Source organism: Octodon degus, unplaced genomic scaffold, assembly GCF_000260255.1.
Source record: "Octodon degus isolate 3935 unplaced genomic scaffold, OctDeg1.0 scaffold00168, whole genome shotgun sequence".
NCBI classification, from domain to species: domain Eukaryota; kingdom Metazoa; phylum Chordata; class Mammalia; order Rodentia; family Octodontidae; genus Octodon; species Octodon degus.
The window spans coordinates 1,824,411-1,849,278 of NW_004524744.1; the positions used below are offsets into that span (position 1 = coordinate 1,824,411).

At 36.0% G+C, this 24,868-nt stretch overlaps 1 protein-coding gene across 2 annotated transcripts in view; it reads left to right on the forward strand.

The window, feature by feature from the left end:
* Nucleotides 1-24,868, forward strand: part of Bmp2k (BMP2 inducible kinase) — a 126,249-nt gene that overhangs the window by 68,961 nt on the left and 32,420 nt on the right. For both annotated transcript variants that reach the window (XM_004643188.2, XM_023703301.1), the window contains exons 8-14: nucleotides 8,180-8,283; nucleotides 9,823-9,902; nucleotides 13,796-13,956; nucleotides 16,826-17,010; nucleotides 19,068-19,166; nucleotides 20,222-20,409; nucleotides 22,089-22,246. In XM_004643188.2, the coding sequence (XP_004643245.1) occupies nucleotides 8,180-8,283; nucleotides 9,823-9,902; nucleotides 13,796-13,956; nucleotides 16,826-17,010; nucleotides 19,068-19,166; nucleotides 20,222-20,409; nucleotides 22,089-22,246 (975 nt within the window). The remainder of the gene's footprint in view (nucleotides 1-8,179; nucleotides 8,284-9,822; nucleotides 9,903-13,795; nucleotides 13,957-16,825; nucleotides 17,011-19,067; nucleotides 19,167-20,221; nucleotides 20,410-22,088; nucleotides 22,247-24,868) is intronic.

The following is a 24,868-nucleotide window of genomic DNA, read 5'->3' on the forward strand; positions in this document are numbered from 1 at the left end:
TTTAACTCTTTGAGAACACTGAGTATGAGTGCTCATACTTGGGTTTTCTCTCCTATATCTCTGCCTCCATTTTGTGTGGTTCTATAGGTGTGAATGGCTACCTGTTCTTTTGCCTGGGGCCTTTACTTTTATGTTCACTGGATGGGCACTTGCCAACATTGTTTGGTGTGCTTTACATCCTTGAGGAGCCTCCTCTGAGTTGAGCTACCTGTCTGAGCAGTTGAAGTTACCTTTCTCGGACCAGTTAATGTTTTTTGTCAGTCTCCTCTGACAGTTACATACTTTTAAAATGGGGTACTATGAGTCTTCTATTTTTCCCATGAATCCTGTACTTCTGGTGTGCTATTTTACACAATGTAATTTTTTTTACAATGCATAAATTATTTTTGAACATTAGACCCATAGCCTTCTTTATCTTATCTAGTTGCTTTTCCATTTTATTGACAGATTTTGTAAGATCAAAAGCACGATAAACCGGCCATGTCAAATGGTTAAGCATAGACTGAAGAGCTTAATTTCTGTTTGCACTTGCGAGTTGAGTTTTAGCCCTTTTTTGCAGGATTTGATTTTTGTAAGTCATTGTAGCTATAAACACTATTTTGCTGAAGGGTAATATTTTAGTAATAATTGAAGTTTGAATTTTTGCAGTATCTTAGTTTCTCTGACTGTTTTCATTGGGCAGTTAATAGACTAATACGTGATTTAGTTAATAAATACTTTCTTGGGTTAAGCAGCTCCCTCGTGGGGGTGTATGTGTAATGGGAAAGTAGACAAGATAAATACTAATTTTAAATTCTCTTTGGACTTTAGTTAATTGATGCTTTATAATCCACCAAATACTTCCCTTTTTTGTCAACAAATGTACAGATTTATTTTTGTCATTTCTGGTATAAATTTATGCCAAAAATAAAATACGTTGAATAACGTAAGAACAGTTAAGCTAGGCCAGGTGGTGCATGTCTGTAATCTCAACAGGAGGATTACAGATTGGAGCCTTGCATAGGCAATTTAGAAATTTAGCAAAACCCTATCTCAGAATAAGAATATTGTTTAAAAAGGCTTGGGAATGTAGTTCAGTGTGAAAACTCTGTTCAATTTCTCCTCTGCTTCCTACTGTTAAGGAGGGAAAAAGTATTCAAGTCAATCTGAAATTATAATATCTATAAACTTTACTTCCTGTCGAAGTGTTTTATATTTTATAAATTTTGTCTTGAGTAGTCAATGTTTAATAAAGTAGAAATTTTAAAAAACAACATATTTACCTATAATATGTTTTCTAAAAAACATTTGGATACTTTGCAACACTATTCTTTATCCTATGTGTTTATGTTATGTAGCTAGTGATTTACATTGCTTTTAAATAAATCCTATATTCGTAGGGCCAGCAATATATCTCAGTGGACTAAGCGCTTGCTTAGGTAAATGCAGGGGCCAGGGTTCGATCCCTGGCACTGCTTGCTGTGCTGGCCCCTCCCCCAGGCGTGCTGAGCTGGTGATGGAGTCCAGGCATGGTGGTACAAGCCTGTAATTCCAGCACTAGGGAGGCAGAAATCAGGAGGATCACTAAAAGTCTGAGCTGTTTAGTGAGACCCCGTGCATGCGCGCGCACACACAGACACTCTCTCTCTCTCTCTCTCTCTCTCTCTCTTAAATAAATCCCACATTCAGAAAACCAAGAATATTATGTAGCTGTATTCAGTTATAGAATGTAAAACTTTTTATCCTCCAATGTCTATTAATGCAATATAATTGTTCCCACATATTTAGATAAGGTACAAAAACATGGTTTCAGTATTAATAGTAATAATACTGTTTGCTTCCACAATTTCTGAAAATAGTTAAAAAAAATAGTCATGACAAATCTTTGTTTTATGGTTTAATTGTATAGTTATGGTTTGTGGCTACCAAATTATTTGAATATGAATTTTTGTTATCAGTAATTCATATAAGGTCATTGTTACTAGTATCTGTTATCCATAAAACTCAGCTTAACTTATTTTTCTTTCCTGTACGCTTTTTTCTGAAAAAGCAGGAGTAATTATTTAGCGTTCTCTTCTTAGTCTGTGTTGACTTTCCCTGTAGACAAGTAATTAGGTTGCCATGGGGGTTGGGAAAGAAGCACTTTCCATTTTTGGATCTAAGAGTTGAAAAGAGTTTAGAAAACATTCAGCGAAGAATCAAAATCATTACTAAGGGGATTACAGAATATTTATAAAGAGTGAGTCTCCTATAAATTCTTGTTGCAAGGTGCTTGAGGAGATTAAGGACAAATAAGACCTGTGCCAAACAGCCTTGGTTTACATTCTCTGTGACTTATTTGACATGGAACATTGGGTGTCTTCATTGATGTCAGTCTCCCTGTGGGCATATTAAAAATACTTAACTTTTAGAGCTACTGTTAGAATTAAATGTATTATGGAAAATGTTTCTGCAAATGTGTAAGTACTTGTAGGAGAATTTAATACTGCCCTCATCACTGCTGTGACAACTGCCACTACAATAGCTTTAGTAACATTATCATAAGTTTTCCTGAGCTAACCTGATTTCTGATAGCCTGGGTGAAGGACAGAGCATCCGCTCTTAGTCATTGGAGGTTTCTTTGGATGCTTTGAAGCAGAATTTTCCAGTCATGGTGAATCAACCAAAGGTTTACTATAAATTGTCATAGAATCCCAGGAGGTACTTTTAAGATGTAACTACTAAATTATTTTTTACCTTTTTATTTTGTACACTTTATTTTGTAGTAGTGAGACCCTGAACACTCTGTAGACCCTTCCCTAAAATACACACACGCACGCACACACACACACACACACACACACACAAAGAATGTGAGAGAGGAGGAAAAAATGTATTTTATAAAGAATACTTTCTGTTGGGTCTGCTTAGTTGTTACTGTCTTATGGCTTCTTTAGTTTTGCTCATGCATTGTGCTTAGAGTTTAATACCTGTCCTGTGGGGAACCAGGAACTACATGTTTGCATATACTTAAATTTATTATAGTGATTAAAATATACATGCATATGTAGATAGTAAAAATACAGTTCATTTTTGTACTACTACCCAGCCTCAGTTATCAATTCCTGGACAATTTTATTTGATCTATTCTCTCACTCTTTTTTCATATATATAATTTTTTTTTAATTTTTTTTTTATTTTAGGGAAGGGTCTACAGGGTGTTCAGGGTCTCACTACTACATCGGACTCGTAGTGATCCACCTGTTTACAGCCTCCCAAGAGCTGGGATTACAGGTGTGCACCACCATGCCTTGTCTCAATGCATTCCAGGGGCGGGGCTGGCATCACAGGCCTGGGGAATCGAACCCCCTGCCTTTTTCCTGCTTGCAGGTGCTTTAATCTGCTGAGCTATTTGGCTGGCCCTTCCTTATAATTTTTGGATTTTCTTTTTTTTTTTTTTTTGGTTTCAGGGTCTCACTACATAGCCCACATTAGTAGCGATTCTCCTGATTTCTGCCTCCCAAGTGCTGGGATTACAGGCGCGCACCACCGCGCCTGGACTCTGTCGCTGGCTCAGCGCACCTGAAGGTGGGGCGGCACGGCAGGCGGAGCCAGGTATTGATCCCTGGCCCCTGTGCTTACCTAAGCAAGCGCTTAGTCCGCTGAGCTATACCGCCGGCCCTCCTTTCTTATAATTTTTGGAAGAGAATTCTCAAGACATTTTAGTTCACTTTGTAAATAAATCAAAGATGAAGCTAGAGTTTCCTTGGATGTTGGACAGTTGTGGAGAGAAAACTATGATCACTAACTAGGAGTATCCCAAATGTGCTCTCCTGGCATCAGAATAGTAGCTTAGTGTCTTATTGATGATTAAACATTGATTATTAGCTATTAAATTTTGTTTCATTTCCATGCTCCATGGAATAAGATTTGGAGGGCATATATACCTAACGTGTAAATCTCTGTCATAATATTTTAAGGTTGATAGACAAAATAATAAGTTGATGCTTGAAATATTTTCTGCAAAATTAGAGCAGTTATATAAACATTGAAAAAGAATAGTGGGTGATTTTTTTTCAGCTCAATTCTTATAAATGTAATCACAGAAACTTTTAAGCAGGAAGTCTTGAAAGACCTTTTCTTGGTGAGGTTGTAGTATTGGGATTAAACAAACAGCCTTTGCACTGAGGTATATCTCTAGCCTTTCTATTTTATGTTTTATACTTTTGAGACAGGGTCTCACTGAGTTGCTAAATTGTCCATACTGGGCACAAACTTATGATCCTCCTGCTTTAGCTTCTTACAGTGCTAGGATTACAGGTGTAATCCTGGCCAAAGTATTTTTTTCTTTAAATTTGTTGAGTAGAGATGCTAGTTTAACTTTCTTCAACAGTCCAGGAATGGATCCATTGTTTCGTATAACTTAATGGTAATATTGGCTTAGATCCTTGATTAAAACATAATACAGCCTGGCTGCTGTTACTTTGTTAATTGCTATTTTTGTTGGAATATGCAAGGCTGTTGTACTTCCCTATGTAATAATAGTATAAACGTAATTCAGCTGCCTTGAATAAGTGTGTCTTAATCAGATATGTAATATCAGTAGGAAGTATTGTAGTTTAATCATATACAACTGTCAATTTTGAGACTGTTTTGTGTTCTCAGGTTGTAGGATTAATTTTGTGTGACTAGGAAGATTTACACAAGATGAGCAGAGAAATACCTTTTTTTTTTTTAATGAATTTAGGACAGGGTCTACAGGGTGTGCAGAGTCTCTCTGTGTAGATTGTACTCATAGTGATTTTCCTGTTTTCAGCCTCCCAAGAGCTAGGATTACAGGTGCGTGCCACCATGCCCAGTCTCAATTGTGGTCTCAGCACACCCCAAGAGCAGGGCTGGCACTGCACTCTGAGGACCTTTTGGTTTTATATGGCTGAATTTTTAGAGAAGTTGATTTTATATTTATAGTGGAATCTGAATCAGTAGTAATGGCCTTGTATGATTCATGAAAGAAGAGTGTTTTGTAGATTTCTCTGCTCTTTTGTTTTCAACTTAAGCACCTAATACCACTTGAGTTAACTGTGCACATGTATTCTTTAATCTACTTTTCCCTCAAAGATATATATTTTTTAATTATTTATTTGGTACAGGGTCTTGCTATGCATCTCAGACTTATTGTGATCCTCCTATCTTAGACTCCTCAGTGCTGAGATTAAAGGCATGCACCACCAGGCCTAGTTTGTTGGCAGGCATGGTGTGAATCTGGCATGACATGCTGTACTGGGGATCAAACCTGGGTCCTTGCACTTGCCTGGCAGATGCTTAGACTATCGAACTATCTCCCCAGCCTCAACGGATATATTTTTATAGATAATATGGCATTACTATAATCTGTGCCTATGGCATTTCTTTGGAAGTTAATAGTTTAGTAATTAATACTCTACGTGGAAGTCTTACAAGTACCCCATTCCTGGTATAAACAGTATGCATTTATAATTGCTATACCACAAATTAACTGTATTATAATTTTTTAATATCTTAGTGTTTTTCTTAAGGAACTGTAATATGACATATCTGTTCTGCTAAATCAGTATCTTTCTTTGCATTATTATAATTAAACATGCTCTAAGAATCAGTACAAGCCACTCCCAGAGGGACAGTTATACATGCACCAATGATGGTTCAGGTCACCTGATGGGATAGTCTACTCAAATCAGAGATGCCTGGCAGCAAGACTTATGAGTTAGGGCCCTATTGTGAATGTGTAAATTGTCACATTCCACCACTTGTTAACTTGACTCCCAAACATATCTCCTTAAGTAATATTCTCCAGATAAATAAATCATAATTCTGCCTAACATGATATAATTTTCATCCTACTGAAACCTCTCTTCAAAGTCTCAGCAGTTACAACATTTTTTAAAGTCCAAGTCTCTTCTGAAACTCCAAGGGAATTCTTAATTGTAAACCTCTGTAAAAATAAAAAAGGTACATAATACCGAGGCACATAGCACAGGAGAAACATTCTCATTCCAAATGAAAGGATAGAGATAGAAAACAATTGGATGAAAGCGAAACCATAGCCCAGGAGGGCAAATATTATGTCTTATAACTCCATATTTGGCATCCCAGGCACGTGTTGGTAAGATGTGAGTTCCAGAGGAGTTGTGTGGGTTCAGCCCTGTGGCTTTGCCTTTTATAGTCCTTGTGACATCTCTTCTGGACTGTAGCTTTCCTCAGCAGACCTTCCGCATTCCTGGCATCACCAGCTTCCTGAGGATATGTGCAAATATACAGAAATTATTTACCTGACTGAAACACACATGGCCTCTAGTCTAGCTGCCCATAGAGTCCTTTTTTCTAAGTGAATCCTCCTGAACATTCCTAATAGCATTGTAGTCTTCTGAGCTCTGGCAAGCCAGGCTCTTCTCATGGAATTCTAAGGCTCTTATAGCCCACATTTCCTGACTTTTCCAAATTTCTCCTGCAAACTATTTCCAAAAATGTCTAGTCTGCAGTTAGGTACTGGCCTAGCAATAGCCTCATTCCTGGTACCAATGTTTTGTATTAGTCAACTTTCCTGTCATTGGGACATAGCACTCAATATGCACAACCTAAAGGAGAAGTATAACTCATGGCCAGTCACTTGATTAGCTGCCTCCAAGGCAGAAACGTGGAAGGGCATGGCTGAGCATCAACCAGGGCTACCAGAAGTTCATTTTGTTTTCTTATAATGTCTACTTCTAGCCTAATTACCTAATAATTAAAGGATGTAGTAAATGCTTAATTTGAGAGAGACCTACTTGTACCGTTGTTGGTTAGAACAGGAAAATCTTAAAATTTGTTTCCTTCTACTTGATGCTTCTCAACTATGATGAAAGAAAAGAAATAAAAACCAGTTAGAATTGCTAGAAGGATCGTACTGTTTCTCTCTAGGTACTTAAAACAATTCTCATGGATTGAGCTAGGGCCTCTGGTGAAGTACATTATTATGCCGTGCCTTTGATCCTTTCAAGTTTCTTTGGTTTGACCGGCATTTAGGTTTATGCCACCAGTCCACGTGGCAGGATGGGGTAAGAGGAAGTCCTGCATCACTGCAGTGTCTCAAGATGGTGTTCACTGTTCACTCAGTGTGAGCCCAAAGACCCTAGGGAGAATACTCTCTGCTCTCATAGCAGGAACACTTTTATTTAGCACCTGGTTTGTTTTTTTTTTATGTGTGTGTGTGAAGGATTCTGTGATTCGTGTAATGGATCTTGTTGCCCTATTTATACTGACAGCTAGAAAGCAGAGATCTAAATTTTAGGGCTATATTTAGAATCATTGTATGTTCTTTGCTTACTGTCCTCATTATTTTGTCTGTCCAAGCCCTCAATGAATTGTTAGTCCTAATTTTCTCATATATTAAAAATCCTAATAATTTTATGTGCCAGTTCTTGCTTTTATAGGAACAAATAATAGAATTAGCTGCTGTTGAACTGAAATCTTAAAAGCCAAATGTATTTGTTATAGTAGAAAAACATGTTCTTAATTTCATGAATTTTATGTTTCTTATTTCTTGGTTTTAAAAATCGTATGAATAAGCAGTGTTAAATTTACTTCTATAGAATTTTATACTCTGTTGTTGCTTCTAAAACATTTAATATTTTTGGTATCAAAATAAAATATGATTTATTTTGGGGATATGACCTTGTAGAGTCCTCAAGTCTTTTTGGTTAAATATAAAGTGATATTTGAATTAAAATGTTTTTAGTTATTTCAATCTAACAATGGTGTTAAAATATAAAGAGTAACTTTTAAAAATGTTATGTTAGCATTTTAAATGTATGAGGCAGTGTTACATGTAGAGCTTTTGTACTTTTTAAAATGTACCCCAGAATTCCCAGATAAATTTCCAAAGTTTTGCGCTCAATATTAATTGTCACATTGCTGTGTTTTTAGCTGATCTGAGTTTAATTTTGACTTATAATTTTATTTATTTGAGAGAGACTTTTGTGTTTACTTTTGTACTTTTGATACAGTAGTTCAGGCTAACTTGGGGCTTTCTTTTAGCCCAGGCCGGTCTCAGACTCAGCCATCCTTCTGCTTCAGCCTCCTGGGTGCTGCAATTACAGGCAATTTTTTACTTTCTGAAATATTAACGAAATTTGCTAGTCATTGATTTTTGAATGGAACAGAGACATTTTTATAAAATGTCTTAACATTTGATTTATTCTTACAGGGTTCATGCTTGAACCAGACCCAGAGCATAGACCTGATATATTTCAAGTATCTTATTTTGCTTTTAAATTTGCCAAAAAGGATTGTCCAGTATCCAACATCAATGTGAGTAGTATTTTAAGTAGCGGTATGAATTGAAAATCCATTTTATCATGTACATGTGTATAGACTCTGATTGTTAATTGTTTATGACAGGTGGTCTTACGCTATGATTATGATTATAGTTTTGATAAAAAGCCATGTTTCCCAACCTGTGTCTTGAAGTACCCTAAACAATATGTTTCATTTAAGAGCAAAATATAATGACCATCTAACATAGACATTTCACTCATTGTTTTAGGTCTAGCTATTTAATCAAAATGACTGACTAGTTTGTTTCATTTTGCCTAGAGGTATGATGAAAAATTTGTTTAGACAGACACTAAATACTCTGTTAAATGAGAAAATTTGCAGACCTTTAGTGCAAATAGCAAAGACATTGTAAATAGAAAGGCCTCAGTTTATTTTATCTGTATCAGTGATTGGTCTTGCATATTTTTGAGGTTATCCCCCCCAAAACACAAAACTAGTAATTGTAAAGATTATGACTAATTACAACTCAGAATCCATAGTGCATGAAAGGTGTTCATTTATAAATAGTTAATATATGCAAAGGCTTTGAATGCTTTTTGCTATTTACATACTACATTGACTACTTCAGATGAACTGTATGCAAATCTCTGCTTATTTTAATAAAGTTTGCTAGAATCACTGATTTTAAGCCATTCTCAATTTCATAAAAGTCATTCTGGCCTTTTTTTTTTTTTTTTTTTTTGTATTTTAGTTATAAGGTCTACAGGGTCTCACTGCATAGATTAGACTCATAGTGATCTGCCTGTGTTCAGCCTCCCAAGAGCTGGGATTACATGCGTATGCTACCATCTCTAATTTTATTTGGTGCCCTGGGTGGGGCCGGCACGTCTAGGGATCCAGCCCCATCTGCTGCGTCTGCGTAAGCAGGCGCTTTAATCTGTTGAGCTATTCGGCCGGCCCTGGCCTGACTTCTTAACATGTTTATTTTATGTATAACTCAACCCACTACTTTAAAAAAATAGCATGAATTTATTTTTGTTTTTGCCATGTCAATTTAATATTTTCCCTGTTGAAGTTGCAACTATTCATTCTGCTAATGAAGCCATTTTACTTGATTTTTAAACTTCTACTTAGGTAATACTTAATGATTGCCTCCCTTGAGTCAAATACTGGATACAAACAAATAAAGCCCTTTTTCCCCACTTTCTGAAAATTATTTGTGATATAATAGCTAGAAACTTTATCTTCACCCTTGGCATTAACTTTTTCTCAAGTGGAGAACAGTCATTGATTTAAAAGTATATTCATTTTTACCTAAGTTTTATCCATCTGTGCATTGCATCCAGAGATATTTTGTGTAGTTTACCAAAACTTTCTGGGGGAAAGTGACATGTATATGATATTTAGTGATATTTACAGAGTAGATATGGCAGATACATGTGAATAATTTGTAGGTTTCTGGTGGGAAAATAATATCTCGAAGGTAACATTTTTTAAGTTCAGTAACTTGTCCATAGCTTAATAAAACTTTTTGTACTTAAAAACTAAAAGTTTTATTTTTTTTCTTCCAAGAATTCTTCAATTCCTTCAGCTCTCCCTGAACCTATGACTGCTACTGAAGCAGCTGCTAGGAAAAGCCAAATGAAAGCCAGGTAGGCAAAGCTATGATAAAATTGAAATTAAAAGGGCATTTCAAGAAAATTGTTCAGTAGGTCTTGTTTTAACCCTAGCAAATGTCATTGATAAAATATCATCTTTGCCCATTTAAAAAAATGTATGTTGCTTGTGGCTTGTGGTTTAAATAGCAAGTGTTTTAGTTACTTTTCGCAGTTCTCAGACAAAACACCCAACACCCAGTGTTAAAATGGAGAGGTGTATTTGGCTCATCATTTGTAGAGGTTTCAGTTCATAGTTGGGTGGCTCCAAAGCAGGGTGGCATGCAGAGGGGCATCATGGAAGAGAAAGAGTTCTTGGGAGTGAATTAGGAAATAGCAAGCGATGACAGCAGCCCTCTTTCACTCTCATATCCTACCCAGACTACTTACCTGGTCACGTACACCCAGAGTGGAGCACTTGTAATCCTAAGCATCACACCTTGAAGAAGCTCAGCATCTCATCCCTAATCCCAGTATCATACACTCTAGATTCAGCCACCTCCAGAACGCCCTACCTTGTGCCCATGTGAGGTTTTGGGGAAACAACTAGACACAAACCATAATAGCAAGTAGAAACCTTTTGAATATTAGATTCAGGATTTATATCTAATATAAGAGTTTGAAGAATATTATGTGAGCTGGGCATGGTGGTGCACACTTATAATCCTAGCACTTGGGAGGCTGAGGCAGGAAGATGGTCACAAATTCAATCCAACGTGTGCTACATAGCAAGACTAACCTGAACTGTGTAGTGAGGCCTTGTCTCAAAAAACAGCTGTATCATGTTAACTTTTAATGGCTTGTTTCTGTACTTAACATTTTTGAGTGTAAAAGTTAATAAACAGGATCAGCTCTTTGATTATCAGACAAGGTAGTATTGCATTTGGGGAAATTTCTGGGTTATACCTGTTTTTGTATTGTATCTTATGCTAATTATTTGATATATAAAAATATAATATATGCAAGATTCATTTACTGGAATTACAGAGAAGAAGAAATAGTTATTTCCAGGAAGTTTGCCATTGTAATTGTAAACAATTACAACCTGATACACAATGTGTGTACCACTCTGAGAGTGAGAAGGAAGGCAAAAGCCTGGGAGCAGGGAAGACAAAAGGGTGAAAGGAATGCTTTCTTTGAGGGTTGCAGAATTCTTTCTTGAAGGATTGAGTTCTTAGTACCTTGGAGGTGTTGGAATGAAACTAATGCAGGCGGGCAGTCAGGCAGTGATGGTCCTGGTGATAGTATAGGTCTGTCATGTAAGAGAAAGTCCTGGGGAATAGTGAGAAGGAGGTTAGTGTGATAGGAACATGTCAGTCACAGGCAACCAGGTTCATGCAGCGTGCTGAGAAATTAGGGCTTTGTCTTGAGGTCAGTGAATCCTGAACTTCCAGTCAGCTCTGACTTGGTTATGAGTTGTGTTAGACATAATCTTTACTAATAAATTGTTAAAATATCATTTATGACTTTAAAATGTTCTAATATCACTCTAAAAGTATCTTCTCTCAATTTCAAAGTGGTGTCTTAAGGAAGGGATAAAGTTACATCTATCCTGCAGCAATCTGGCAGTCTCTCCTTTGTGTGACAGAACTTTAGTTAGTAGTCATTGTTATTATTGAGTGGTAATTATGAATTATTGTAAGATTTGTTAGTTGTATTTTATTGTTACTTGTTTTTAACAGTTGATCAGTAAATCTTTAAAAAGGCAGTTGCACATTAAAAATGAGTCAACTGAACAAGAATGATTTGAATGTTTTAACTATGACAAAAATTGTAGCTATACAATCATAAACAAATGAAATAATTCCATTTGTATTTTCAGTGTTTATTTTAAACTATATATACATGTCAAAATGCAACCTGGTAGCCTATTAATGTATATAGTTTTTATGATTTTAATCAGTTAATAAATTTGTAGAGCTTATTGTAGTATTTTAATTCTGTGCCTTATGTATATTAAAATACAAAGTTCAGTGGTACTGATCAGTCATTCAGATGTTTGCTAGGATTTGAAAAAATGTAAATGTGTATAAAAATATTACAAATTAGGTTTTTCATGTAAATGCCGTATTTTAAAGGAAGAATCTTTACAGAAATAATTTCCTTATTTAGCAGACATTAATGAATATTTTAACCCACCCACCCTGCCTTCAGTCTGTGGCACCCTACTTCTCAGAGACCCAAACTTGACATATGTTCTTGATACCGTTAAACATGTGAAGTTTACTTGACATATGTGCCCAAAAGATGGAAATGTGCTTTGGCAGAAGGTCACATTGAAGGAGTTTAAGGAGGAGAGAGGTCTTTTTTAGGAAGATTGTTCAAGTGACCCTGAGGAGGGAAGCACAGAAAATGACACTAGGAAGGCATGGTAAAAATGAGACAGTACAAGAGTGTAGCAGTGTTGATGTAGTAATTAGTGTCTTTCAGTCCAGGTTTTGCTTCTCTGCTTAATCTGTCCAAGGTATTTTTTGCCGTCCTTCACAGAGAATGTTTAGCCTTTTTGTTTGCTGTTTAATGAAATAATATTTATTTAAAATTGTCAATCTTTAGTACCTGCCTGAAGTCTTTTCTTCAGCCACATAAAGGATAGAATTACTTCATGAAACTCTTGGCAGCACTATCTTGGCTCTGAGTATTTGACTCTTGGGTTTTATTATATTTTCACCAACACATGCCTTATCTTTCAATGTGTCCTATAAATTCTTTGAGGATAGAATGTTATATGGTGGACATCAGTAATATACCTTAAATATTAATGCATTATTGAATAAATAAGACATAGATTGAACAAGGCCTTCCTGACTTGTAACATGCTTTTTAGAAGATTCCTCTATGATCATGCCTGTTGTGTATTTCTAAAGAGCAGTTTAGACCAGAAATGTAGAAAGGTGAAGTTTAGCCTGTACAACCCACTAATAACAAATGGAGAGCTAAACAAAAATGATTGTATACAATGTTTCTTCCAAATTACTTGAGATTAGGTAATATACCATTGATTTTAGTGCCACATTCTAATTTGAATTTATAAATACTTGTTAAAATGAGATAATTGTCTGTATGTATAAATGATCTTTTATTATTGCCTTAGCTCATTTAAAATGTTATTGTTTAGAAGACAACACACCATGTATTTCTATGCTTTTTAAAAATCTGACTTAATTTTGTCTTTCCTGTTGGAAAGAGTTGTTAACTGAGTTCCCTCTTGTGGTGTATGTAGATATTAGGAAGGCACGGTAAAAATGATGTAGTAATTAGTGTCTTTCAGTCCAGGTTTGCAATATAGATAGAGTTTTCTTTACATATGGTGGCTGGGAGTTTAATAAGTCATATGTACGTAAAACTTTTTAAGTATTAAATCATTTTAAAATGTGTTGAGATAATTTAATGAAGAGATTTTATGGCTAATCATGTTGGAAAGTGAAAAATTGACCCACTTGGAAAGTATTTAAGTTTATATTGAACTTCTAGAAAGAAAAAATGATAAATATGTAAATTAAAGAGTCCAAGTTAGGGGAAGTTATTTCTTCCTGTTTCTCTTCAAAGAGTTGGTTTTTATTTCTTTTTACAAACCCTGTGAGAAGGTTTTTGTTTGTTTTCTCTCAGTGTCATCTCATTTCATTAGAGGTAATCTTTAGGATCATACTGTTTTCCAGCACCTTCTACAGTAAATTATAAATAATAGCATCCTGTTTTAAAGAAAATGGTTAATTTTAATTTTTTTCCTGTGTGGTCATCATTAAACATGTACTGTTTGAGACTTAGAAGGAAGCCAAGAGAACAAAGTGATCATTTATAATAATTAAACGCATCTCTTGAGATATTTTACAGAAAAAAAGTAGATTAGAAATAATCCCAATATTCAGAACAAAATGTGTTCTCTATTGTAGAATAACAGATACCATTGGACCAACAGAAACCTCAATCGCACCAAGACAAAGACCAAAGGCCAACTGTACTACTGCCACTCCCAGTGTGCTGACCATTCAAAGTTCAGCAACTCCTGTGAAAGTCCCTGCTCCTGGTGAATTTGGTAATCACAGACCAAAAGGTAATATAACCTTGTTCCCTCTTTGTCAGTGTAAATAAACATTTTCTGGTTTCATTTTCTACAGGTATAAATTACCAGCAAACTTAAAAGCAGGTAACAAAGTTTTCAGATTCTTCCTACTGATGTGCAATAAACTTGGCTGTTTTTCTAAAGGTAAACAAGGGGAATTTGTTGGCAGTGTAAAAGCATGATACAGAAAGCTCACAATTTGCTTTGGTTCTATAAATATAAACTCTATTTGTAGAATTATCAACTAACAGTGATGAGATAGGTACTGAGAAGTTTCCAAAGTATAGAAAATTCTCTGTTGTGCTGGAAGGAAGGTAGTTGAGTCTCTATTTTTAGAAACTTTTGTCTTTGCACTGAATCAGAGTTTGGTGAAGGGGCCAGGGAGGTGGCTCAGTAGAGTAAGCGCTTCCCTGGCAAGCACAAGGGCCGGAGTTCAATCCCCGGTTCCGAAAAAATAAAATCAGCTTGAAATAGCTGGGAGTTTTTCAGAGTTTGGTGAAGGAATCACGTGGACATTGCGTTGTGAAAACTGGTCTCATTTGATTTTGAGGAAAAGTATTTTTTTCTTTGTTTTTAATTAAGTTTATTGGTACATTTTAGGTGTGCATAATGATCACACTCATAGGGAATTTGTACCTGTGTGCATGATATAACTTGGTTCCCCCCCCATTGTTCTACTCTCCCTTCAATCCCTCTTCCCCTCCTTATTTACAAAAGCTTTGTTTCCATTTTTTCCATTCTTATTTTTTTTTTTTCTTTTTCCTTGTTTTCTTTACCCCTACGCTCCCCCTTAGTTCTCCTTCCCATTTGTAGATTTTCTTCCTATTTTACAATATTCATTATACATTTTGGTCCTTACATACATTTTTGATTTCTTATACCAGAGAAACAGTGTGATGGTTATACATGTGTATCCGACTTATTTCATTTTAAAGAGTGCATCCATTTAGGTAGAAATGTCTCAGGTTTATCCTTCTTTAGAGTATAAAAAATATACTTGTATAAAATTGTATAAAAAATGCCACCTTCAGAAGACAAGAAAACAAACAAAATCACATCTTTATCCATCAGTTGATGAGCATTTTTTTGTTGTTGTTGAGTTTTTGAACAGGGTCTCACTATGTAGTTATTGTTAGGTTATAATTTATACCAGGTACTATATATTAAGCAGTTTCTTAATCCTTCCAACGATCCCATAAAATATGTACTAGAATTTTTAAAAGTTACATTACTAAAAAATGAGATAAGTACTCAAACCAGATTCAAGAACTTCAAAGAATGGGCTTTTCACCATCATATATACTAAATGAAAACATTTAACATTAAAAAGACAAATTCATCATGAAATAAAGTACAAATTGGGGTTCCCTTGAGGTGAATCTTCACCTACACTCGACCCTTCAGATTCAGAGGTAACATTTACTCTCTAAAATCTGCAATTGGGCCCAGGGAGATAGCTCAGTAGTGCTTGCTTGGCAAGCACAGGGTCCTGAGTTCAATCCCAGGTACTGCTAAATAAATAAATAATAAAATAAAAAAAATTAAAATCTGCAATTTATATTCCTCCCATTTGTAGCACTGGCAGTTGAACCTAGTACCTTATTCATGCTTGGTAAACACTACCTCTGAACTATTCTTTGGCCTTTACTTATTTTGAGACAGAGACTCGCACAGTTACTCCAGACTTAGTCTCAAACTCATAATCCTCCAACCTTAGCCTTCCAAGTAGATGGAATTAAAGGTATGTACTATCATGCCTGACTGGAAAACAAACAAACAAAAAAACCATTCTAAGTTGTAAGCACCAATCTGTACCATCATTTTTGGAAAATATTTTAGATTGGGGGGAATAAAGTCAACAACAATAATACAGATCCTGGATAGCAATGCATTGACCACATGTTGGAACAGATTATTTACCTCATAGCTAGGAAGCAAAAGGGGAAGAAGCTGGGGTCCCACGATCCCTTCAAGAGTGCAGCTCCAATGACCTAAGAACCTTCCATAAGCCACATCTCCTAAAGGTCCTCTACTTCCCAGTGGTGTCACCATGGGGACTAAGCTTTTAACACATGGACCTGTGGGACATATGAAATGTCCAAACTGGCCATATAGCTGTTTTTGAATAAGAGCAAGTGACTAGGAGAGAATACAGAAATTATAGTGTATTAGGCATTATATTTCCCTGTTTTGGATATTATATAATTTTTATTTTTTGGTTAATTTCAAAAGTGTATCTGTAGAATTTTTTAAAGATGAAATTTATAGAGCTTGTGAATAAATGTCCTTTTAGGAGATAATGTTAATAGATACATTACAGTAAGCATAAAAGGCTTTTTACATCTCCAACAAATGATAAGTATCATTCTGTCCTTCAGGGTCCTGGGCTAAATCATGGCCATTCATTTGTGCAAGACAGAATGAAGTAATAAATTGAATGGAACTGTTAGATGAAGGAATAAGGAGATAAAACTTTAAAGGACATGTGAATAGGTGGAAGTGGCGTTAGAGATTTAGAGAATCAGAATACTCATAATAGTACATGATACAGTTGAGATATATAGGTCAAACTGTTAGGCTGATGTGTTTGTGGAGAGATAAAGCATAGAAAAGAATGTTTCTAGGATTTGTTCAGAATTGTAGATGACAAAATTAAGTTTCATAGGCACTTAAAGTTACAGTAAATTCTTTAGAGTATATGTAAGTTTCATAGGCACTTAAAGTTACAGTAAATTCTTTAGAGTATAATTCTTTAGAAGATTTCATTTATAAATTAATGTAAATGTAAAGAATATTGAGAGCTAGCTACTTTGCTGAAATTACTAGTACATTTATGAAAATTTTTGGAACCCTATCTTAGGAGTCTTGAGACCTGGAAATGGACCTGAAAGTTTACTTGGGCAGGGTATCCCTCAGCAGCCGCCACAGCAGCATAGAGTCCTCCAGCAACTCCAACAGGGAGACTGGAGATTACAGCAGCTTCATTCACAGCATCGCCATCCTCAACAGCAGCAACAGTTACTTCAGGATGCTTACATGCAGCAGGTAACCCTCCGTTACTTTGGATATGGGGTAGTGCTATGTAATTCATACAGGAGTGGAATATCACAGAATAGTGTTTTGTATCATGGGTACTGCCTTAGTTACATTTCTCATTGCTGGGATGAAATACTGGATCTCCAAGGTTAAAAAAAGGAAGATTTATTTGTCTCACAGTTTGTAGAGTTTTAGTTCATAGCTGACTGGCTCCAAGGCAGGGAGGCATGGCAGAGGTGCATTGTGGAGTAAACAAGCAGAAGGCAGCAAGCAGCAAGTAGCAAGCGACTCTTTCTGTCTCTTAAATTTTATCCAGGACACCCACTGTTAGGGCAGGTAGCAATCATATCCTCTTTTTTTTTTTTTTGTGGAACCAGGGATCGAACTCAGTTCCTTGTGCTTGTCAGGCAAGCACTTATTCTACTGAGCCATCTCCCCAGCCCCTCATATCCTTAATAATAGCACAAAACCATGAATCAGTCCCAGTATTACGTCCGTGATCCAGTACACATACTGTAGATGCGTACACAGCACCTCTGAAAAAGCCTTACCCATGTCTTAAATCTTAGAGGAGACTTTGGACTTGGAATTTTCAGCAGTGCTGCAACTCTTAGGACTTTGACGGCTCCTGGAGCTATACTAAATGCCTTTTGCATAAAGGGATATACATGAATATTTGGGGGTTCAGAGGCAGAATGTTATGGCTTGTGCCCAGCTGTCTTCCAAAAGCCTTGAGTGGTTGTAAGTGGGGTGTGTTCACAGGTGGCAGGATCTGGAGTATATGATGCTAGAATTAAGGGCATATAAGTACTCAATTAATCCACTGATAGGCATAGTTAAGATTATGAGTGCTATTTGCACTAAGGGTAGCTTAGATGGAATATAAAGGGACAGAAAGAAGCTTCTAATGCCATTTATTGCTAACTTGACTTTTGCCTGCATGAACTGTTTCTACTGTGTGATGTCCCTCTCTCTGCCGTGACACTTTGTCTTGGAGCCAACCAGCTATGAGCTGAAGCCTTTACCAACTGTGAGCCAAATAACCCTTTCCTCCTTTACCTTTGGGTATTGAGTATTTTGCCTCAGCAGTGAGAAATGTAATTCACTCAAGCACTTTTAAACTCACAAATTCGAAGCAAGCATTTCACTGATTTCCTGAATATAAAACAATATGTAGATAATGTGCTTTTGACAGAATACTGAAGGTTACACTGTTAAACTGGGTTTTATCATGGCCTTTGGAAGTACAGGATATACATGTAGTCATGTGGTATTTGGGAATAAGCACCACAGTTTATAGTGAGTATTACTTGTTTGAAGTTACAGTTTGGATTCACAGACTAATAATGCTGTTGTGGGAAAATGATACTAATCCTTACAAGTAACATTGTCTTAGATTTCTTTATTTTTTCTACTGACTTAGCATGGGAGCAGGAAGATATATTTACACTTGGAAGGGCAAAAATGAGCTTATGTTCCATTCTGTGCCTTACTTCATTAGAATCTGCAAATTCCTAGTTTCAGTGAATTATTTTGAGTTGAATTACTGTTACTACCATCATGTTCATTTTCTGAAATATTTTTGAGTCAATTGTGTGTCTGATATTTAAGAGGTGGCACTGTCCTCTAATTTTGCTTTATATTGCTAGAGTAGAACGGAGTAAGGAAATGGTGCAGGGGGTGGCCAGAGGACACCACTGAAGGTGAGGTTGAAGAGAGTGGGATTTACTGTAAGGAGTTCTGCAGAAGTTGCTTTAGTTATATTTATGCTCTGGAAATAGATGAGGAAAATATGCAGCATCAGCTTTCTTCCTAACAACTTTATAAACTGTGATGAATGTTTTAGTTAATTAAAACAATTAATTTCATTGACAATTAATAAAACAATTAACTAATTTCATTGACAATTAATAAAACAATTCAGATAACAATATATAAGTTATGGTTACTTACACACATCAACTTTCCATGTTACTGCTCTGGTAGAATTAGTACTTATAACATAGGTGTTAGGGCATATAAAGGCATGAATAGTACTGATTATTGTTTTTATTTTCTCATTATAGTACCAGCATGCAGTGCAACAGCAACAGTTACTTCAGCAGCAGTTTTTAATGCATTCAGTATATCGTCCACAACCTCCAACATCACAGTGTCCTACAGTGGTAAGTGTCATATAAGTATTAGAAATTTCTCTGGATATGTATTATAATTTTGGTGTGAGTTTACAGTATAAGTAGTATCATACAGAATGTAACAATTCAAAATTAGTTCAGGTGAGGGGCTGGTGAGATGGCTCAGTGGTCTAAAGCACCTACTTAGAACAAGCTGAGCAAAGCAAGGGACCACGGTTCAATCCCCCAGCACCACATGCCAGCCAGCCCCGCCCCCTGGTGGGCTGAGCTGGCCACACACACACACACACATAAATAAATAAAAATTAAAAAAAAAAAAACAAACCAAAATTAGTTCAGGTGAATAAATTGACATCTGTTATATTGAAGACTGTCATGTATTCTCAGGCAGCCTTTAATTGTGCTGCCCTGTAGCACCTGAAAATGGCATACTGCAGTTGACTGATACCATGTTTCTTTCATAAGAAAAATGATCTGCTACCCAGTCTTTTGCCCTGTGTCCCTTTTATTCAGTAAATATCTGTTGAATAAAATAAAACTTAAAAAGTATGTTTGCTTCAGGTACATATTACTTCAAGATCTTTTTAATAGTAATTATTATACTAGTAATTTTAAGTACTCATGTTTTTATTAAAATATTTCACATATTCATGATGGGACTATGTCTTAATGCTTGGTAGCTTGAACCACAGTGGTACATGAGTGTCCCATGCATGACTGTTCCACTTTTGTCATCAGTGGTACGAAGTAGCTAATGGCATAGTCATGCATGTGTCACCGGTGGTACAAGCTGCCTTATGGCCCTGTCGTGCTTATGCAACCATTGCTTTTAGCCAGTGGAAATAGATAAAGGAGGATTTGTAAAAAATGGTTAAGGAAGCCTCGGTTTACAACTTTTGAAATAGATATCATTTATCCTAGAATAGTTTTCCAGTTAGCAGAGCTGGTCCTTCAAATATACATTGTTTTCAGGATTTCTAGTTTGCTACCCATTTGAAAAGGAAGAAATACAGTAAATATTTGTGAAAGTGAAAATGCTTTGACGAGTTGAGGGTTCATTTGGATGGTATTGTTTGTTGTTTCAGATGCAGCAGTATCAGCAGGCTTTCTTGCAGCAGCAGCAGATGCTAGCTCAGCATCAGCAGTCTCGACAGCAGGCGTCACCTGAATATCTTACCTCCCCTCAAGAGTTCTCACCAGCCTTAGTTTCTTACACTTCATCTCTTCCAGCTCAGATTGGAACTGTAATAGACTCCTCTTACAGTGCTAGTAGGCAAGTATTTTTCCTGTCATTGTGAAGCAAATTGTTGTGGAAATGGATGCAGTTGTAGAGTGGAATATTTTGTAACTCTTAAGAGTCCATGTTGGTAGAGCCCCATTTTTTCTCTGCTTAGTCCTCTCTTCTGTTCTCTGAGTCCTTACCCTGTGCTATATGTGCAAAGCAAGAAGTTGTAGCTAGGATAGGAAAGTGACAAACAACAGAAAGAGGTTTCACCTTTGCAGAAAGGACTTGTACACACACACACACACACACACACACACACCTATGTACACTGTGTGTGTGTGTGTTGCTGGGGTTAACCTTGTGCCTCAGGCAAGTGCTCTATGAATGAGCTGCATCTCTAGCCCTTATAGATATATTTTAATGTCTTCAAATTTTGGGTTATGATTACATACTGTTGAGTACAGTCTGCCAAGAATTCATACATTCATCCTAGGAATGAGACTGTGTGATTCAGAGAGAGAATCAGAAAGAAATCATTGACAGACAGGAGGGAGCATGCTCGTGAGTTTTCTCCTCACTCTGGGTGTCCTAAGAACCCTGAAAGTGCTTGAAAACATTTTTGGGGCTAGAGGTGAGCGTGAACTTCTATCCGATGGAGGTAGATTTGGGCAATGGCAATACTTAAGTTCTATTTACTAAGCAAGTGTGTTCTTACTTGTAAGTGTATTGCTGTATTTCTCTTTGTACTGTAACCTTGAATTATTGTTTAAACATCCTGTTCTTGGCTCAGATGTACCAAGGGAACTTAGAATAAGGATTAAGTGGTTATCTTAATTTTTATTTCTCTTCTAATACTTCTTTGAACATGGACATTCTCTTTCTACTGTCAGTATTAGAGGATCTACTTCTTTATTATGAAAGGAATTGGACATCTTTTTCATATTACCTCATTCCTATGCTGTGATTTCAGACTTGGCTTTAGGGAAAGGTACCGAGGGACTCTTGGGTTAAGAAATATTTAGACTCATATCTTCCCTGAAAAGCTCAGGAGCCTGTCAGGTAACTTCCAAAGAGCCAGTGCTCTCAGGATCCAGATTAAAGATGCTTTAAGCAGCAGGAATAACTTATTATGGATATATAAAATGACCATCACTTAATTCACCTACTTCAGAAAGCAGTCTTAAGCAGCTCATCCTCTATGGGTATTTATAAGGGCTATCTTTTTCAAAAGGATAATTACTGTAGTATCTTGTACAACCAGGACAATTTTTAGTAAATAGCTATTTCGAAGTAATACTATTGGTAGTAGGTGCTTTTTACCTTCAAACTTATAAACTGTGGAAATAATAACCAATATTTATCGAGTACTTGCTTTATTATTCTCAGGTACTGTTTTTTGTGCTTTATATATATTAAATCATTTAATCTCCTCAGTAACCTTGTGTGGTGTATACTGTCTCTCTTCTGCTTTTCCTAAGGAAGCTGAGGTACAGAGAAGTTAAGGACCCCAACTAGTGTTCTTTACACAGGAGATGACAAAGTTAGCATATGTTACAGAGATGGTTCAGATCCTAAGTTCCCTTTCTCTCCATCCATGACCTGCTGTTTCCACTATAGTAAAATGGTTTAGTTATTTAAGCATTTATAAAATGTGAGCTGGTACATTGTAGTTTTTAAAAATTCTTATGTTTTTGTTTTCTTTTTTTTCCTCTCAATTGTCGTAATAGGTCAATGTCTGAGAAAGACAAGGTTGCAAATTTTACAAACCAGAAGAACATCAGTAACCCACCTGATATGTCAGGGTGGAATCCTTTTGGAGAGGATAATTTTTCCAAGTTAACAGAAGAGGAATTGTTGGACAGAGAATTTGACCTTCTAAGATCAAGTAAGGGACACTTGAAGGCTTATTTTGCATCAGAGTAAAATACTACTCTATGATTATTCAGCAAGGCCAAAGACTGTTTTGAGGTGGTATATATAGAAAATTCTTTTTGTGCATTTGAGGGCAACATTCAGGCCATCTTTCTTACATATTAGCAAACTGTGTTGTGTGCATTAGGCTGGTTGCTTGATAATGGCTCTTAAATCCAAGATTGCTAACAGTGTACCAGCATCCTGACATTTAAATACTACATATCTGAATGTTAAATCACAATATCCCCAAAACATGGAATATTCATGTTCAAACAGAAAGACACTAGTATCTCACCTTACTGATCATTTTGTAGATCTGTTTTTTGCACACTCAGTTGAAAATACTATGGTCTGAGATGCCCTTTGAAAATGCCTGAAAGAAAATGGGGGCTGCTACATTATGTTAATGTTCTGTAATACATTTTTAATGAGTGGTCACAGAGAAGGGCTGCTTTGTTGTCCTGATACGGCAAAAGTTAAATAAATTCTTTTCTACTTGAAATCAGTAATGTTTTTACTTGGAATTGTTCATTGCCTCTTCTTAAGCTACCTAATACATGTAATGTCCTCATACCTATTGTAGAGATTTTTTTTTTTAAGTGGGTTCTGGGATATTTGAGATTTGCAAAATAGGATCAGAAAGCTTGCATAATTCTGAATACACAGATAATTTTTAAGTGTGCACGCACACATGCACATCATGAACATACACAAATGTGTTTTTACCTTCTGCATGTGAAAAGAAGGTCCCAGTAGTGCTCAGTTCTGCATTATGTTCAGAGTACATTTAATAGATGAAATTCTTTGTATATATTTTATGTGAAATTTATACATTCCTTGCATTCATGTAAGGATAGTTGTTTGGGATTTAAATTTGTATTTTACATATTTGGTATATATTATGAAAGCCCAATTAATGATTAAATGTAGATATAAAAAGTGAGTTCTGAACCCTAAATAAAAGTTTGTTAATTTTGGTAAAACAAGTCTTAAATCATGTAACATTTTTTTTGAACTATGAAGCTCTTTGTGGGCATTTTGTCCTTTAGTTAATGTTGAATATCCCCTAAAGCAAGGTTTTAAGAACGAGAAAAGTGTGTTTTTTCCTTTTGAAGGGATGGTAAGGGGAAGGTAGAGGGAGTAGCCAAATTATAATTTACAAGATTATGTTAAAGCAGAAGTTACTCATTTTAATGTGTTGTGACAGGGGATGCTAAATGAGTATTTTCTACTCATTGGGTAAAAAAAAGTAGGTTTTTTTTTTTTTTTTTTTTTTTTAAAATTTTTTCTTAATTTTTTTTTTTTTTTTTTTTTTTTTTTTTTTTTTTTTTTAAATCAACTTAACAGAGAGAGGATTCTTATTGTGTAGCATAGAAAATGCACAATTCTAAACTTAGTCTTAATGACATTTAAGTTTTATTTCTTTGGCATAGGCAAGAATGTTTTATGAATATGCCTGTATATATAACTTCAGCAGTATTGGGCTTAGCTTATAAAACCTTGAACCAGCTATTTATTAAACTTCATTATATTAACTTCATTAAATTCATAATTTTACTGCATTAAGCTTTGATGTCAGATAATATGTATAGTTTGTACATTTGTATATACATGTATGCCAAAGATAGTTTAGACTTCAGTGTAGTGTTCATTATAGAAAGGTGTCAATGAAAACACAGAAAGAGGCTTTATTTGAAGGTCAGACTTGGTCCAGCCTCTGCTATTTGTCATTCCCATGTTTATGCAATCCTTGCCACAAGGCCTTTGTACTTAACACGTAGTGCCAGAAAATAGGATTTTCATTCCTTTCTTTTTTTTTTTTTTTTTTTTTGGCAGAACCAGGGATTTAACTCAGGCCCTTGCGCTTGCCAGGGAAGCGCTTATTCCACGGAGCCATCTCCCCGGCCCCAGGATTTTCATTCCTGACAATGGCACTTAATAAGATTATAATCTCTGTAAAGTCACAAAGCTGCTGTCAGTCTCACAATCTTTTTTATAACCTCAGATAGATGTTATAAACCTGCTTCATGAGGTTCCATGGAGAACTTAAATAATGCCTTTAAAGAGTGTAGGTACTGGTAAATGTACACCATTTTCCATTTCCTAACCTTCTGTATAAGTCTTCATGCTGTGACTTGAGGTTTTTGGCCTCTGGTTTGTATTCAAAAATTATATCTGGATGCTCAGGTTTCTCAGCTGGTCACTTAAAAATCAAACTAGAATTGGTCTTGTGGGGCCAGGGAGATAGCTCGGTGGTCTAAACGCCTGCCTGGCAAGCACAACGACCTGAGTTTGATCACCAGTACCACATGCTGTGCTGACTCTGCACTGTGCCAGTCACTGAAACCGGGTTTGGTGGTGCAAGCCTGTAATCCCAGTGCAGGGGAGGTTGAGACAGGAGGATCGCTGCATGTCCAGGCTGCGCAGTGAGACCCCATGCCAAATAAATAAGTAAAAATAAAGGAAAAAATAAAGAATCAGCCTTGTGGGCAAATAATCAATAGCAGAAGGAACAAATGACAAGGAAACTGGTAAAAAAAAATGATATATTTTTTCTTTAATCATTAACAGCCATCATAATGGCTCAGAAATT